Genomic DNA, 13,700 nt, shown 5'->3' on the forward strand with positions numbered 1-13,700 from the left:
CTCGTTACCTGATGTGGTACAATGTTCACAGTTTAAACTCTAGCTCAACTCAGACCTGAGTTGTTTGAGCTGCATGTTTTTGCTGCAAATTTGTGCACCTTGGAATTCAACCAGGGACATGGTGGAGCAGGCACTAGGTCTGCTGAAGATGCGGCTCAATTACTTGGATTGGTGTGGTGGCATTGCAGTATGATCTGACAGAGTGTGCTGCATAATCCTTGCATATTGTGCACTGCACAACTGGAGCTAGCAAAGGGAGGATGTGATGGACTGTGAAGAGTTAGAGGTGTCGCAGCAGTTTTCAGAGGACAAAAATAAGAACAGTAGCAGCAGGAACTGCATGATAGTGGATTACACATCAAGAGTAATAAGGCATATGCGACTTAATTGATACCTATCCAGTAGGTGAACTGGATGCAATTATTGTTCATTGACTGTAAATGTGCTGGTACTCAAAAAATAGGCAGTCTCTATCTGTTCCAAAAGGCAAATGCAGATTCCATTTGTTTGTATTTTGTCACTTTTACTGTTACTGAATAAAAGCTTTCTATAGGTATGTGAGGAATAAAAGGATGACTAGAGTAGGAATAGGGCCAGTCAAAGATAGAAGCAGGAAGTTGAGTGTGGACAGGTTGTATGAGGGGGCATAACTACAAATTGAGGGGTGATAGATTTAAGACAGATGTCAGAGGCAGGTTCTTTATTCAGAGAGTGGTAAGGGCATGGAATGCCCTACCTGCCAATGTAGTTAAATCAGTAGCATTAGGGAGATTTAAACAATCCTTGGATAAACACATGGATGATGATGGGATAGTGTAGGGGGACGAGCTGAGAATAGTTCACAGGTCAGTGCAACATTGAGGACCGAAGGGCCTGTGCTGCGCTGTATTGTTCTATGTTCTATGAAAAGGAGCTGTATGGCTTGGTTCCTAAACAATGACAGATGTAAGAATGCGCAATTGAATGTCAGCCATGATATCTTTTTCCCTGTGATGTTTGTGGTTGCTCTCTCACAACATGCAAAGTGAACAGAAACTCTGAGCTGCTAATGCTTGATTGGATGCACAGCTAGGCTTGAAAGATAGCACCAGAGATCCAAGGACATCCCAGAGTGGTGAGAATGTCTACCTACTGTGAAAGAAAGAGTAGGACACATGGAATGCCATAAGACTTTGGTGCTAAAGTATCAAGGAGAGTTTGGGATGATATTGTGAAAAAAAAACTAGTTCGGCCTCATGCAGAGAAATCCTCCATGAATCTAGCCAATAGTGACATTTTACTGGATTAGTGGTGCTGGAAGAGCACAGCAGTTCAGGCAGCATCCAACGAGCAGCGATTTCGCTGCTCATTGGATGCTGCTTGAACTGCTGTGCTCTTCCAGCACCACTAATCCAGTATTTGGTTTTCAGCATCTGCAGTCATTGTTTTTACCTCAATGGTGACATTTTGTCAATTTCTGACATTACTTAGCAGGATATCTTTGATATGATGCAAATCGTCAGCTTTGAGGTACTTCAGTCCATTTGCTACCTGAAGTAAACAGTTAAAAATCGCACAAGATCAGGTTATAGTCCAACAGGTTTAATTGGAAGCACTAGCTTTCGGAGCACCGCTCCTTCATCACCTGATGACTTTGTATGCCCCAGTCCAATACTGGCATCTCCAAATCATGAAGTAAACAGGTGATAGTTTGAGACAGCAATTTTACATTTAGTTAGCTTAAATCTTCTGATATAATAATTGATGACAGAGATTTGTTGCTTGAAGTTATTTATTGACAGTTATAGGTAATTTTGAAAACATAGACAAGTTTATAAAATAAAGGCGTTAAAAAGATCACTATATCCTAATTTGAATAGTAGCTAAAATTTACTTGTTTCTCATTACATCTTATTTGGTCTTCTGTAGTGTTTGATGAAAAGAAATGAATTGAAACTTATTTTCAAAACTTAGTTGTAAATTGAATTAAATTTGGAAGTTCAAGATTCAGCTCATTCATCTGAGATTATGGTGTATTTCATTTTGACAGATGTTCCCACTGCAGTCACATGACATGATGTATGTGTACGTGTATGCTTCTGTCTTTTCATTCCCACAGTCAAGGTCCACCGTCTTTTCAACAACCTCTTTTTCTTGGCAACACATACAGACATGCTCAATCTTGTTTGATGTAGTGTTAAAGCTGAAAGACAAGAAGGAAGCATGTTTTACTGATGAAAATGTATGAACAAATGCAACAAAGTTATAATGTTAAGTAACAGTACTCAGGTCTATCTGAAATGTCCAAAGTTGCTTAACAAAAGATTAATTGTGCAACAATTCATGTTACTTTGGAGAATGTGTTATCATATTCAGAACATGATTAGATAGTGCCATTAGAATAATACATAGAGAGAGAAGATATTGAAAGGTTAGAGGATTTCTTTTAATGAGATAGTATAAAAAGTACAAAGTAAGTGCAATGGGAATCTGCTGGAAAGGTTAGTTTTAGCATGCAATTTTAGGTCCAGTCAATGACGACAATGAATAAGCTGGATCTGGCATTTCTAAAACAAACTTCTGCAGCGTTATTATTCTCGACAATTTGAGATAATTTTCCAGGAGTAGTCTATGTAACCACCAATACAGCCATTTCCATGAAAGGGGAGAGTGCATTGGCTGACTCACAACAGAACTTTTGACAATATCTCAGGGATTAGAACTTAGGGCACACAGGTTATTGGATGCAGTACTGAAAGTCCTGGTGGAAGAGATTCAGCAGAGGAGAAATGTCCTATAATTGCTTTCAGGGGGAAAGGAAACACAAAGGCAGATAATATGGTAGATTAGGCAGAATCCACTCTTAACTTAAAATTTTCTCCTGCAGAGAGACTGACCAATTCCAGCTGGTGGCCATTGGAGCCAATGACCTGTACAACTGGTGGCTAGTAGAGTTCCACAGGGGTCAGTGTGGGGACCAAAATTATTCACGTTACACATTAACAATCTGAACAATGGAACTAAGGGCATTGCAGCCATGTTTGCAGATGACACAATGATAGAAAGAGGGACAGGCAGTTTTGAGTAAGGTGGGGAGGCTACAGAAGGACTTGGGCAGGCTTCGAGACCGATCAAAGAAATGGTAGATGGAATACAATGTGGGAAAGCATGAAGTAATGCACTTTTGTAGGAAAAATGGAGGTATGGATTATTTTTTAAATGGGAAAAGGCTTTAAAAACCTGAAGAACAAAGGCACTTAGGAGTCCCAGTTCAGGATTTTCAGGGATTAATTGGTAGTTAGGAAGGCAAATGCAATATTAGCATTCATTTCAAGAGGGTGAGGATACAACAGCAGTGTTGTATTACTGAGGCTGCATAAAGCTCTGGTCAGACTGCAATCGGAATATTGTGAGCAGTTGTGGGTCCTGTATCTAAGGAAGAATGTTCTGGCATTGGAGGTGGTTTACAAGAATGATCTCGATGATGAAGGGCTTGTCATATGAGGAGAGGGTAAGGACTTTGAGTCTATACTCAAAGGAGGTTAAAAAGATGAAGTGGGATTTCATTGAAATTTACAGAATACGGAGACACTTGGATAGATATGGAGAAGTGTTTCCGCTCATAGGAGAGACTAGAGCCCAATGGCACAAACTCAGAATGAAGAGGTGACCCTTCAGAATTAGATGAGGAGGAATTTCTTCAGCATAGGATGGCAAATCTGTAGTATTCATTGGTGCAGAAGGCTATGGAAGTCAAGTCATTGAGTGTATTTAAGACAGAGATTGATAGTTTCTTGATTAGTAACTAGATCAAGGTTTATGGGGAAAAGACAAGAGAATGGAATTGAGAAACTAATCTTCCATGATTAAATGGTGAAGCAAAGCTGATGGGCCAAATGGCCTGATTCTGCTCCTATATGTTTTGGCGTCTTGGTCTGTCAGAAAATATCAATTAAATAAGAAACAATGAATAACTACAAACACTTTGACTTGTAAACTGTATCAGTTTGGTTATGTCAATCACTTGGATGCTGTCAGTATACAACAGACACTGAAACAAAAATATAGGGAGCAAAGTCAGATTTAACTACAATTTTACTCTAACATAGCTACTATAACCCTTAACCTTTGATTGAGATTTCTATTTGGCTATTTCATCATTTCATATTGCTATGTACAAACTAATGTTTGCTCAAAAACAATCAGAAATGATTCCTAAATATCAAAATAATATTTGTAGCTGCAATTTCAGAAAATTATTATTCTTTTTCATTCTGAGTCAATGTTTAATGATTCTATTTAAATTGCAATAAAAACATGAAATAAAATACTTACTGAGATGATGTAGAACAATTGCCTTCACATTTGTTGAGGTCAATTTCTGCTGAGCATTGACTATTATTCACGGTTTTCGTGACATTTGCTTTGTGTTTCCGTGTTTCACAGGTATGCTGTACTTCTGAATTAGAGAAGACACACTTGTAAATTTACATTTGAGAAACCTTGATGGTTCCACCATCAATTAGTCAAACATTTTACAAGATTGATTTCTCTTGAGTTAATTTTAACTCATATTCAAAGTTATTTCCTTTGGACTGTATGTGCCTTCCTACCAACTAATATTTTCAATTACTTCTAGGTGAAACAGAGAGGAAACATATCAAAGGATTTTACAGAGAGATTCGATATAATGCATTACAACCGACCAAACTTTAATATAATCTTTGTGCTCAAAATGAGAGTTAATAGGGTTCGGGAACAGTGAACATAGAGCACATCCAGGTCAGACATAGGATGGATGGTGCAGAAAATGCATTCTCATGCTGTATTCTGAAAAGATCATCAACATCTGCTTACACAATGTCCTCCTACACAAGTGTGATATATTTTATTTTATTCTTTTTACTTTTCAGCACCTTAAATAAGATTGACGAGATAGGGAGCTGAATTAGAATGGTGCTGGACTCTGAGACATGGCACACCCTCAGAAGCTGATCCATGCCACCATTTGTAGAAGAGGAGGAGAGTTCTCTTAATGTCTAGCCCCAAATTTTCTACTATTGGAATGTTTTTCATTGCAGATTATGGCACTTTGCTATCCACATGTTGCCTGTGAAGTTTCCTATAATGCAACAGTAATGAGAGTTCAAATGGTATTTCATTGGTTGCAAATGCTTCAGGACATCCTGAAACTCTGAAGGATATATCAATGCAAAGTTCTTCTTAGTCAGAAAATGGGGAGATTATTATCCTTTTATCCTAGATTAGATAAAAACCAGATGACAAAGGAAACATTTCTAATTAATGGCATCATACTACTTATCATTCACAGCATCACCCAACTTGAAGCTTTTCAAGGAAGAGGTTTAATTATTTAGACCAAACAAAAGGATGATCCCTGAATGACTGCTGATTTGTAAAGTTAGAATTTTAAATGTATCTGAGCACAACAATGCTAGAACATGATCCCCCACACAAGAAGATTGGCTCACATTGCAGAATCTCTATGGGCAACATATTGAGACATCTGTCAATGAGAAGCAAACTAAGTGATTGGCAATGGTATATACAATTTAAAATGATCGAGAATTGGAGCACTGAAAAAACACAAACTAAATTTTAGTGATGAGAAAAAACAAGGAAAGTAATAATGAGCCATTGACAATAGAGTGGTAGCATGAATTGCTCTTGGTATATGTGGCACATCTGAATTATGTTGGAAAAAAATCAATTGTTTTTCTTACTTCTGAAAACTAGTTATGTGATTCCTAATTGATATACAGATGTTAGATTGGAACATAACAAGTATGATTGCAAACCTCAAAATAATGACAATGGCAATAGATTCTTAAAGGTAAATGCTTCTCCAAACCTATCCAAATGTTGGGCGTAGCAGGCAACGTTGCATTTGGATGGTGAGCCATGTAATTCATCTGTGATGTTAAATAAAGTTTAGCCTCTTTACAATTGTTCACATCATTTTTATTGAATGTCAACTTATATAACTTTTTGTGAGTTTTCAAACTCTTTCACTTCCCAGTTTCTGTACAGCTTCAGTCTATTGATGGACAAACTCAACACTTTGCCACTCCAAACAGGGGGGCAGCTCTGTCGAACAGTGGTTAGTACTACTGCCTCACAGCACCAGGTACTGGGTTTGATTCCCACCTCAGGTGATTGTCTATGTGGAGTTTGCACATTCTCCCTGTGTTTGTGTGGGTTTCCTCCCACAATCCAAAGATGTGCAGGTGAGGTGAATTGGCCATGCTAAATTGCCCATAGTGTTCAGGGATGTGTAGAATAGGTGCATGAGTCGGGGTAAATGTAGAGTAGTCAGTGAATGGATCTGGGCGGGTTACTCTTCAGAGGGTTGGTGTGGACTTGTTAGGCTGAACGGCTTGTTTCCACACTGTAGGGATTCTATGGAAACCATGAGTGGCTTATGACAGTAGCTGTCTGATCATCTGCAGTCACATTTCATAATTATATTGTATGTAACTCAGAATGAAAGAACATTACAGCATCCTGAGTCATGACCTGTGGTGCTGAACATGAATGGTTTGCACTTCAAATGTCTGTTAATATTGTGTATCATTATGAATTGCTTGGTGCATTCACTGTGTGAATAAGATATTTTTGTACTTTTATAACTGTGTTAAAACTGTCCTCTCCCAAATCTGAAAATGATGTTTCTTTTGGATCAACCCAGCAGTTGCCACACCAAGCTGGGCAACATGATTTGTACAATGTGAAGAACTGTTTCTGTAAGGAAGAATCAACATCTATTTGTATCAACAGCAGGTACATTACAACATTTCATTTTGAAATAGTTTGTAAAATCTACGTCAATTGAAAAGGTTTATTTGTACAAGTCTCTAAAGTTACCTGTCATACTTGATTCTTCTAGGGGTATGCAGTTTAGATGTATGCTAAAATTTATGGCACCAAATTGCTTTGAAAATGAACTCAACTCATGAACAAAGTTGAAGAAATTGTTGCTAGATCAAAAGTGAAGGCAGTTATTGTGCTTTTTTTTATGAAAGGGCCATCAAAAATTAGAGTTAGTATTCAAATGCTTGAATAATTTGCAACAATCCACTACAACAAAAGTTCTGGAGAATATTTAGAAAATATTAAATGAAAAGTAAAATATCCATTTTGTTTCTTGGAAAGTCAGAGCAACATTCATTCCCTGAAATTCTTTTTAAACAACCAAGCAGACATTTTTTTTCAAATTTCTGATGCACATTTCTGCTCATAGTCTTCTCCATACAAAGTACAACACTTTAGTCACAATAGTCATGTGCGGCAACACAAGAGAACAACAAGAACATGAATAAATTTGAATGTAAATACTGAAATTCTTACTTGGTGGCTCACATATGTAGCAGCATTTATTTTCATCCCACTTCTTATGAGACTAAACAAAGAGAAATAGCAGTAGAATGTTAAAATAATGTAAATATTCTGTGAATCTTTCATGTTAAGACTTTTATTCTTTTATAAAGTTGGTCGTTTGTCATAATTTATGTTTAAAAAATATGAAACCAAGCTCTCCACACAAATATATGTCCCACCTTTTTTTCAGAAATGTCTCAAATCATTTTGCAATATATTCAATTTAAATTACATTTAATGAAACATTATCAGTGAAATTCATAACTAATCTTGGAAGAACCCATTTGGGAGAGGTCACAGCACAGAAACAGAAGAGAATATTTAAGTGTGACCTTACAGTAAGTCTGCAGTAGTGAGTGGAGTGTGTTCTTTCTAGATTATATGTTTTATTGAGATAAGTGGCTTGATTAAACTTAAAATATAAGCCACAACTATTAATTTAACTGGAGCAGTGTTTTGTAGAGGAATAAGACAGTGCTATTTTCTGGGTCTGTAGATTGTGAAGGAGCAAAAAAATGACCTTTAGTAGAGTGATATGTTCTTCTTGTTGGATTTGGGAGTTGAGGGAGAGTTTAAGGGTTATTGAGGATTATGTCAGCAATAAATGCCATTGGTTGAGAATCCTATCAGATCAATTTGTTTGGAGACAGTTAGAGGCAATGAGGAATTTACAAGAGCAAGGGAATGTGATGGATTGCATTATAAGAAGGGGGAAAAGCCACAGATGCAGTCACACAGATGGGTTAACTCCAGGAAATGTAAGAAAGGTAGGCTGTTAGTGCAGGAGTCTTCTGTGGCTATCTCTATTTCATACAAGTATGCTGTTTTGGAAAACATAAGGATGATGGATTCTCAGGGGAACGTAGCACGAACAGCTAAGTTTCTGGTATTGCGACTAGCTCAAATGCAATGAGGGGTATGCCAGGTTTCAAGAGATCAATTGTGTTAGGGGACTCTCTCGACTGAGCTACAGACAGACATTTCTGTGGCCAGCAGTGAAAAATCAAAATGGTGTGTTGCTTCCCGGGTGCCAGGATCAAGGATGTCTCAGACCGGGTACAGAATGCTCTCAAGGAGGAGATGGGCCAGTAGGAGGTCATTGTACACATTGGAACCAATGAAATAGGAAGGGAAAAGGTTGAAATTCTGAAGGGAGATTACACAGGAATTTAAAAATTAGGTCCTCAAAAGTAGTAATATCTGGATTACTCCCAGTGCTACGAGCTAGTGATGGCAGGAATAGGAGGATAGAGCAGATGAATGCATGGTTGAGGAGCTGGTGGATGGGAGAAGGATTCACATTTTTGGATCACTGGAATCTCTTTTGGGGTAGAGGTGACCTGTACAAGAAGGATGGATTGCACCTAAATTGGAAGGGAGATTTGCTATATTTGCTCAGAATGATTTAAACTAGTAAGGTGGGGGGGGGGGGGGGGGTGGCGTTGGGACCCAGGGAAATAGTGAGGAAAGAGATCAATCTGAGACTGGTACAGTTGAGAACAGAAGTGAATCAAACAGTTAGGGCAGGCAGGGACAAAGCAGAGAACAAGGTAAGACTGATAAATTAAACTGCGTTTATTTCAATGTAAGAGGCCGAACAGAGAAGGCAGATGAACTCAGCACATGGTTAGGAACATGTGACTGGGATATCACAGTAATTACAGAAACATGGCTCAGGGATGGTTAGGACTGGCAGATTAATGTTCCAGGATACAAATTCTACATGTAGGATAGAAAAGGAGGAAAGAGAGGAGGGGGAGTGGCATTTTTGATAAGGGATAGCATTACAGCTGTGCTGAGGGACAATATTCCTGGAAATACATCCAGAAAAGCTATTTGGGTGGAATTGAGAAATTAGAAAGGGATGATCACTTTAGTGGGATTCCATTATAGACCCCCTAATAGTCAGAGAGAAATTAAGAAACAAATCTGTAAGGCGATCTTAATTATTTGTAAGAATAGTAGGTGGTTATAGTTTTTAACTTTCCAAACATAGACTGGGGCTGTTAAGAGTTTAGATGGAGAGGTATTTGTTAAGTGTGTACAAGAAACATTTCTGAGTCAGTATGTGGATGTACCTACTCGATAAGGTGTAAAACCTGACCTACTCTTGGGAAATAAGGCAGGGCAGGTGACTGAGGTGTCAGTGAGGGAGCACTTTGGGGCCAGTGATTATAATTCTATTAAATTTAAAATAGTGATGGAAAAGGATAGACCAGATCTAAAAGTTGAGGTTCTAAATTGGAGAAAGGCCAATTTTGAAGGTATGAGGCAAGATGTCCAAATTCAAGGGGAGGAAGTCTTAAAATGCATAAAAATGGATAAATCCCCAGGACATGATCAGGTATACCCTGGAACTTGCTGGGCTTCTTGCTGAGATATTTGTGTCATCGATAGTCACAGGTGAGGTGTAAGAAGACTGGAGATTGGCTAATGTGGTGCCACTGTTTAAGAAGGGTAGCAAGGACAAGCCAGGGAACTATAGAACAGTGGGCAAGTTGTTGGAGGGAATCCTGAAGGACAGGATGTACATGTATTTGGAAAGGCAAAGACTGATTTGGAATAGTCAAAATGGCTTTGTGCATGGGAAATCGTGTCTCACAAACTTGATTGAGTTTTTTGAAGAAGTAACAAAGAGGATTGATGAGGGCAGAGTGAGAGGTGTGATCTATATGGACTTCAGTCAGGCTTTCGACAAGGTTCCCCATGGGAGACTGATTAGCAAGGTTAGATCCCACGGAATACAGGGACAACTAGCCATTTGGATACAAAACTGACTCAAAGGTAGAAGACATAGGGTGGTGGCAGAGGGTTGTTTTTCAGACTAGAAGTCTGTGACCAGTGGAGTGTCACAAGGATCGGTGCTGGGCCCTCTACTTTTTGTCATTTACATAAATGATTTGGATGAAAGCGTAAGAGGTACAGTACGTAAGTTTGCAGATGACACCAAAATTGGAGGTGTAGCGGACAGCGAAGAGGGTTACCTCAGATTACAACAGGATCTTGATCAGATGGGCCAATGGGCTGAGAAGTGGCAGATGGAGTTTAATTCAGATAAATGCAAAAAAACTGAAAACTGAAAAAGAGAGAAGAGAAAGGCGTAAAGAAGTGAAGTCACAGAAGAATAGAGATGGAGAAAAACAAAATGAACAAAAATCAGAATGAAGGAACATCTGATAAACATGAATGATACACTGTACAAACCTCATCACAATCAGGTTGGTTGGAACAAGTTATTACACTTGTTGCAACTCCATACTCAAAACATGTGTAGGAAACACAACCGTCATTGGGATCAACCCACTTTTCACCTTCCTAAGAATGACAAATGCAGCATAATAAGTTAATAAATTCAATGGACACTTTCCAGTCAAATAAATAAAATAATTTTATGTCACCAGTTCTTGATTTAATGTTCATTAATAGGGTTTTCACAAATGTACAGTTTCTACCAGAAATAATCTCAATATACTTGTTAACTACAATAGACCTGAAGGTCTGAAGTCAAACGACCCCAGGATACAGTGGTGAGCTTCTCTTCATATCACTTGATGAAGGAGCAGCACCCTAAAAGCTTGTGATTTCAAATAAACCTGTTGGACTAAAACCTGGTGTCATGTGACTTCTGAACTTGTCCACCCCAGTCCAACACCAGCACCTTCACATCCAAAACATGAAAGTAACAGAGAATGTGCATCTAAGTGAGACTTCTGTTCATTTGTCCAGGGTCCCTAACGTTAGCGATAAGATTCGAACAATTCCTTACCCTTACCAAGAGAGCTGCTTCTTAAGTACCTGCTCACTGAAGAGGCTGGGAAGGTTTTGTAAGGGAACAATGTTGTTTTTCATATTAAAAAGAAAATTCTTTTGAGGTTCCAGACCATGATCCTAGCCAGCCTCTCCATTTGCTGTGCATTCCCTCATCGGATATGTTGGCTGTTACTCTCTCTGAGTGAACTTCTATATCTTCAGTCTCTGTCCCAGCCCTAGCCTTTTCTGATATCAATATGTTCAGGCTACATTCCTTTATAAGGCCTCACCAAAATCTGTGCACTTAACTGGGCTCTGCTATACCGACTCCCCATCGAGTTTTAAAGCCTTGTGAGAGATTTCTGCTGAAATTACAGCAAGAATATATCAGATGTTTTGGATTTCCAGGTGCAATGTTCTGAATTATTATCACACTAAGATTTACAACCAATTAGGAAGAATAGGAATTATAAACCTTAAATTTGTAAAACAGAGTGGCTGTGACTGAATAAAAAAATGCTGTCTGGAATTTCCAAAGGAATTATAAGGTAGGAAAGCAGTGAATCCCTGGAGACGTGACGTATATAAATGACTGGTACACAATCAATCTGAGGTTTGTGTTGAAGTTATGTTCATATTCTTGTTGTTCAGTAGTTAATAGTTACACTTATTGAAAAGAAACTAAGCATAATTGTCTCTTTATTTTGTAGTATTCAAGTCTAGAAACTTGGAAAATGCTATTAGTGTAAAATCTTAAAACAGCAATCCCCAGGTTTATAACCTATGCAATTTCCACCTGCAGCTAATATCCCAGGTCTCTCACAGAAAGATGCATCTTCTCAACAAATCTGTTTGGTAAAATTATTACTGATAATGTGGAATCTTCTAACTTAAAGAAGGAATGCATTGTTTTTGCAAAATACAATTCTCTCACATTCTGGCATTTCTGAGATTCAAGCAATTGTTACATTTGATTTATTAAACATATTAGATGGATCTGGATAAAGCTAATAAAATGCCATCGATTTTCTTTTCAAGTGTATCTTCATAACCACTAAAAATTATTCAATGTTATTTTTCAAAAGTGTGCAATGGAATGAAGAAAACAACTAAATTCTCTTTTATCACACGTGATCACAACTAACAAATAACTGTTACAAAAATGTTCTGAATAGAGGAAATATCAAATTCTGATTCACTTACATTTCTCCTACTTCCATTGGTGTCCAGGCAACCTGGTATTCAACACAAACTTTTGTCAGTTTTATGACTTTATGTCAAACAGTCATCAAAGTTGTTTATGGTAATTACGACTGTGATTTTATCTGACGACAAAATTAGCAAAATAATTGCATATCAAATGAAGGTAAGTAAGCTTACATGTAGAAACACATTCAGTTCTGTTTTCAGATAGCTTCATTCCATCTGGACAAAAGCAGCCTTCTTCATAAGTGACCAACATTAACCCATTCTTCAATGTACTGAAAGTGAGAGCACAACCATTGTTATTTTAAAGAGAGTAACCATATTATTTTGAAGAGAACTAATAATGGCTTTGTTCCTAACTCCAGCTGACAGAGTGGCAGTGCAGAACGTGCTCAGGAGGGCCCGAGAGATGACATCTTACAGATGAAGACCTGTGCCTGCATGGATCTGGTGCTGGGGGTGAGAACTTCCTGCTTACCCATGTCTCAATGTTTGTTGTTATATTCATGCCACATCTCACATGCACGTGTAATGGGCTGAGAAGTGCATGACACGAGAGAACACTTGACCCTGTCCTACGCAGCCCTGAAAATTAAGTTAAGTTTCCCATTGGATATGATTCTCAGGCACTTATATGGGGAGTGTTATAGGGTAGGGAATGTAATATTGCACTCGTTCAGCCGATAATTAATGATTTCAAAATGGCAGGGAGGCTGCTGATCTTGGAGTTGATGGATTTGTGTGATGAAGGCAAATCAAACTTCTGCTCGACTACTGCAGTACCCCTTTCACAACCTGAAATTCAACTTTAAATTTCAAACGAGTCACTGTTTATTTGTTTGAGCTGTAGGAAATACAGGCTGAGGTTGCATAAGGTCTCTTTGAGATGTATTGCTAGGCTGTGCAGGAAACATTTCGAGCACAAAGCCTGTGTGAAATGGTTCATCCCACCGTCCATTTTGTTTTCCTGGTGTACTCAGACTGATGAGCTGTAAAGTAATTTTAATGTTGATCATTTATGATAAGCATTTGATAATATAGAAGTCAGCATCAAACATCAAATATGCAAAAGAGAGCGCACCATACTTACTTCTGCTCACAATAATCGTCTTGTTTCATTTCACAAGGCTTATAAACCAGCGGCGCTCTGCAGGTAAAAGCTACGAGAAACATAAAAGAGATGTGGCCACAAATTACACAAAAACCAGTTGGGTACACCATCAGAAATGGAAAACAAAACCATGGCCTAATTTTAAACAAAATGAAACTAGTAATACTAAGCTAAAACTCACATAGCACCAGATTACAGTCCAACAGGTTCATTTGGAGGCAATAGTTTATTTAGGAATGTGAATTTTTGTACCAGC

At 38.2% G+C, this 13,700-nt stretch overlaps 1 protein-coding gene across 1 annotated transcript in view; it reads right to left on the minus strand.

The window, feature by feature from the left end:
- Nucleotides 1-1,753: 1,753 nt before the first annotated feature.
- Nucleotides 1,754-13,700, minus strand: part of LOC140466672 (uncharacterized) — a 112,503-nt gene continuing 100,556 nt past the window's right edge. The window contains exons 39-45 of the mRNA XM_072562121.1: nucleotides 13,424-13,493; nucleotides 12,508-12,608; nucleotides 12,331-12,362; nucleotides 10,582-10,692; nucleotides 7,348-7,399; nucleotides 4,315-4,438; nucleotides 1,754-2,182 (exon numbers count right to left, since the gene is read on the minus strand). Coding sequence (XP_072418222.1) covers nucleotides 1,996-2,182; nucleotides 4,315-4,438; nucleotides 7,348-7,399; nucleotides 10,582-10,692; nucleotides 12,331-12,362; nucleotides 12,508-12,608; nucleotides 13,424-13,493 — 677 coding nt within the window. The 3' untranslated portion in view covers nucleotides 1,754-1,995. The remainder of the gene's footprint in view (nucleotides 2,183-4,314; nucleotides 4,439-7,347; nucleotides 7,400-10,581; nucleotides 10,693-12,330; nucleotides 12,363-12,507; nucleotides 12,609-13,423; nucleotides 13,494-13,700) is intronic.

The sequence above is a fragment of the Chiloscyllium punctatum genome, chromosome 44 (genome assembly GCF_047496795.1).
Source record: "Chiloscyllium punctatum isolate Juve2018m chromosome 44, sChiPun1.3, whole genome shotgun sequence".
NCBI lineage: Eukaryota > Metazoa > Chordata > Chondrichthyes > Orectolobiformes > Hemiscylliidae > Chiloscyllium > Chiloscyllium punctatum.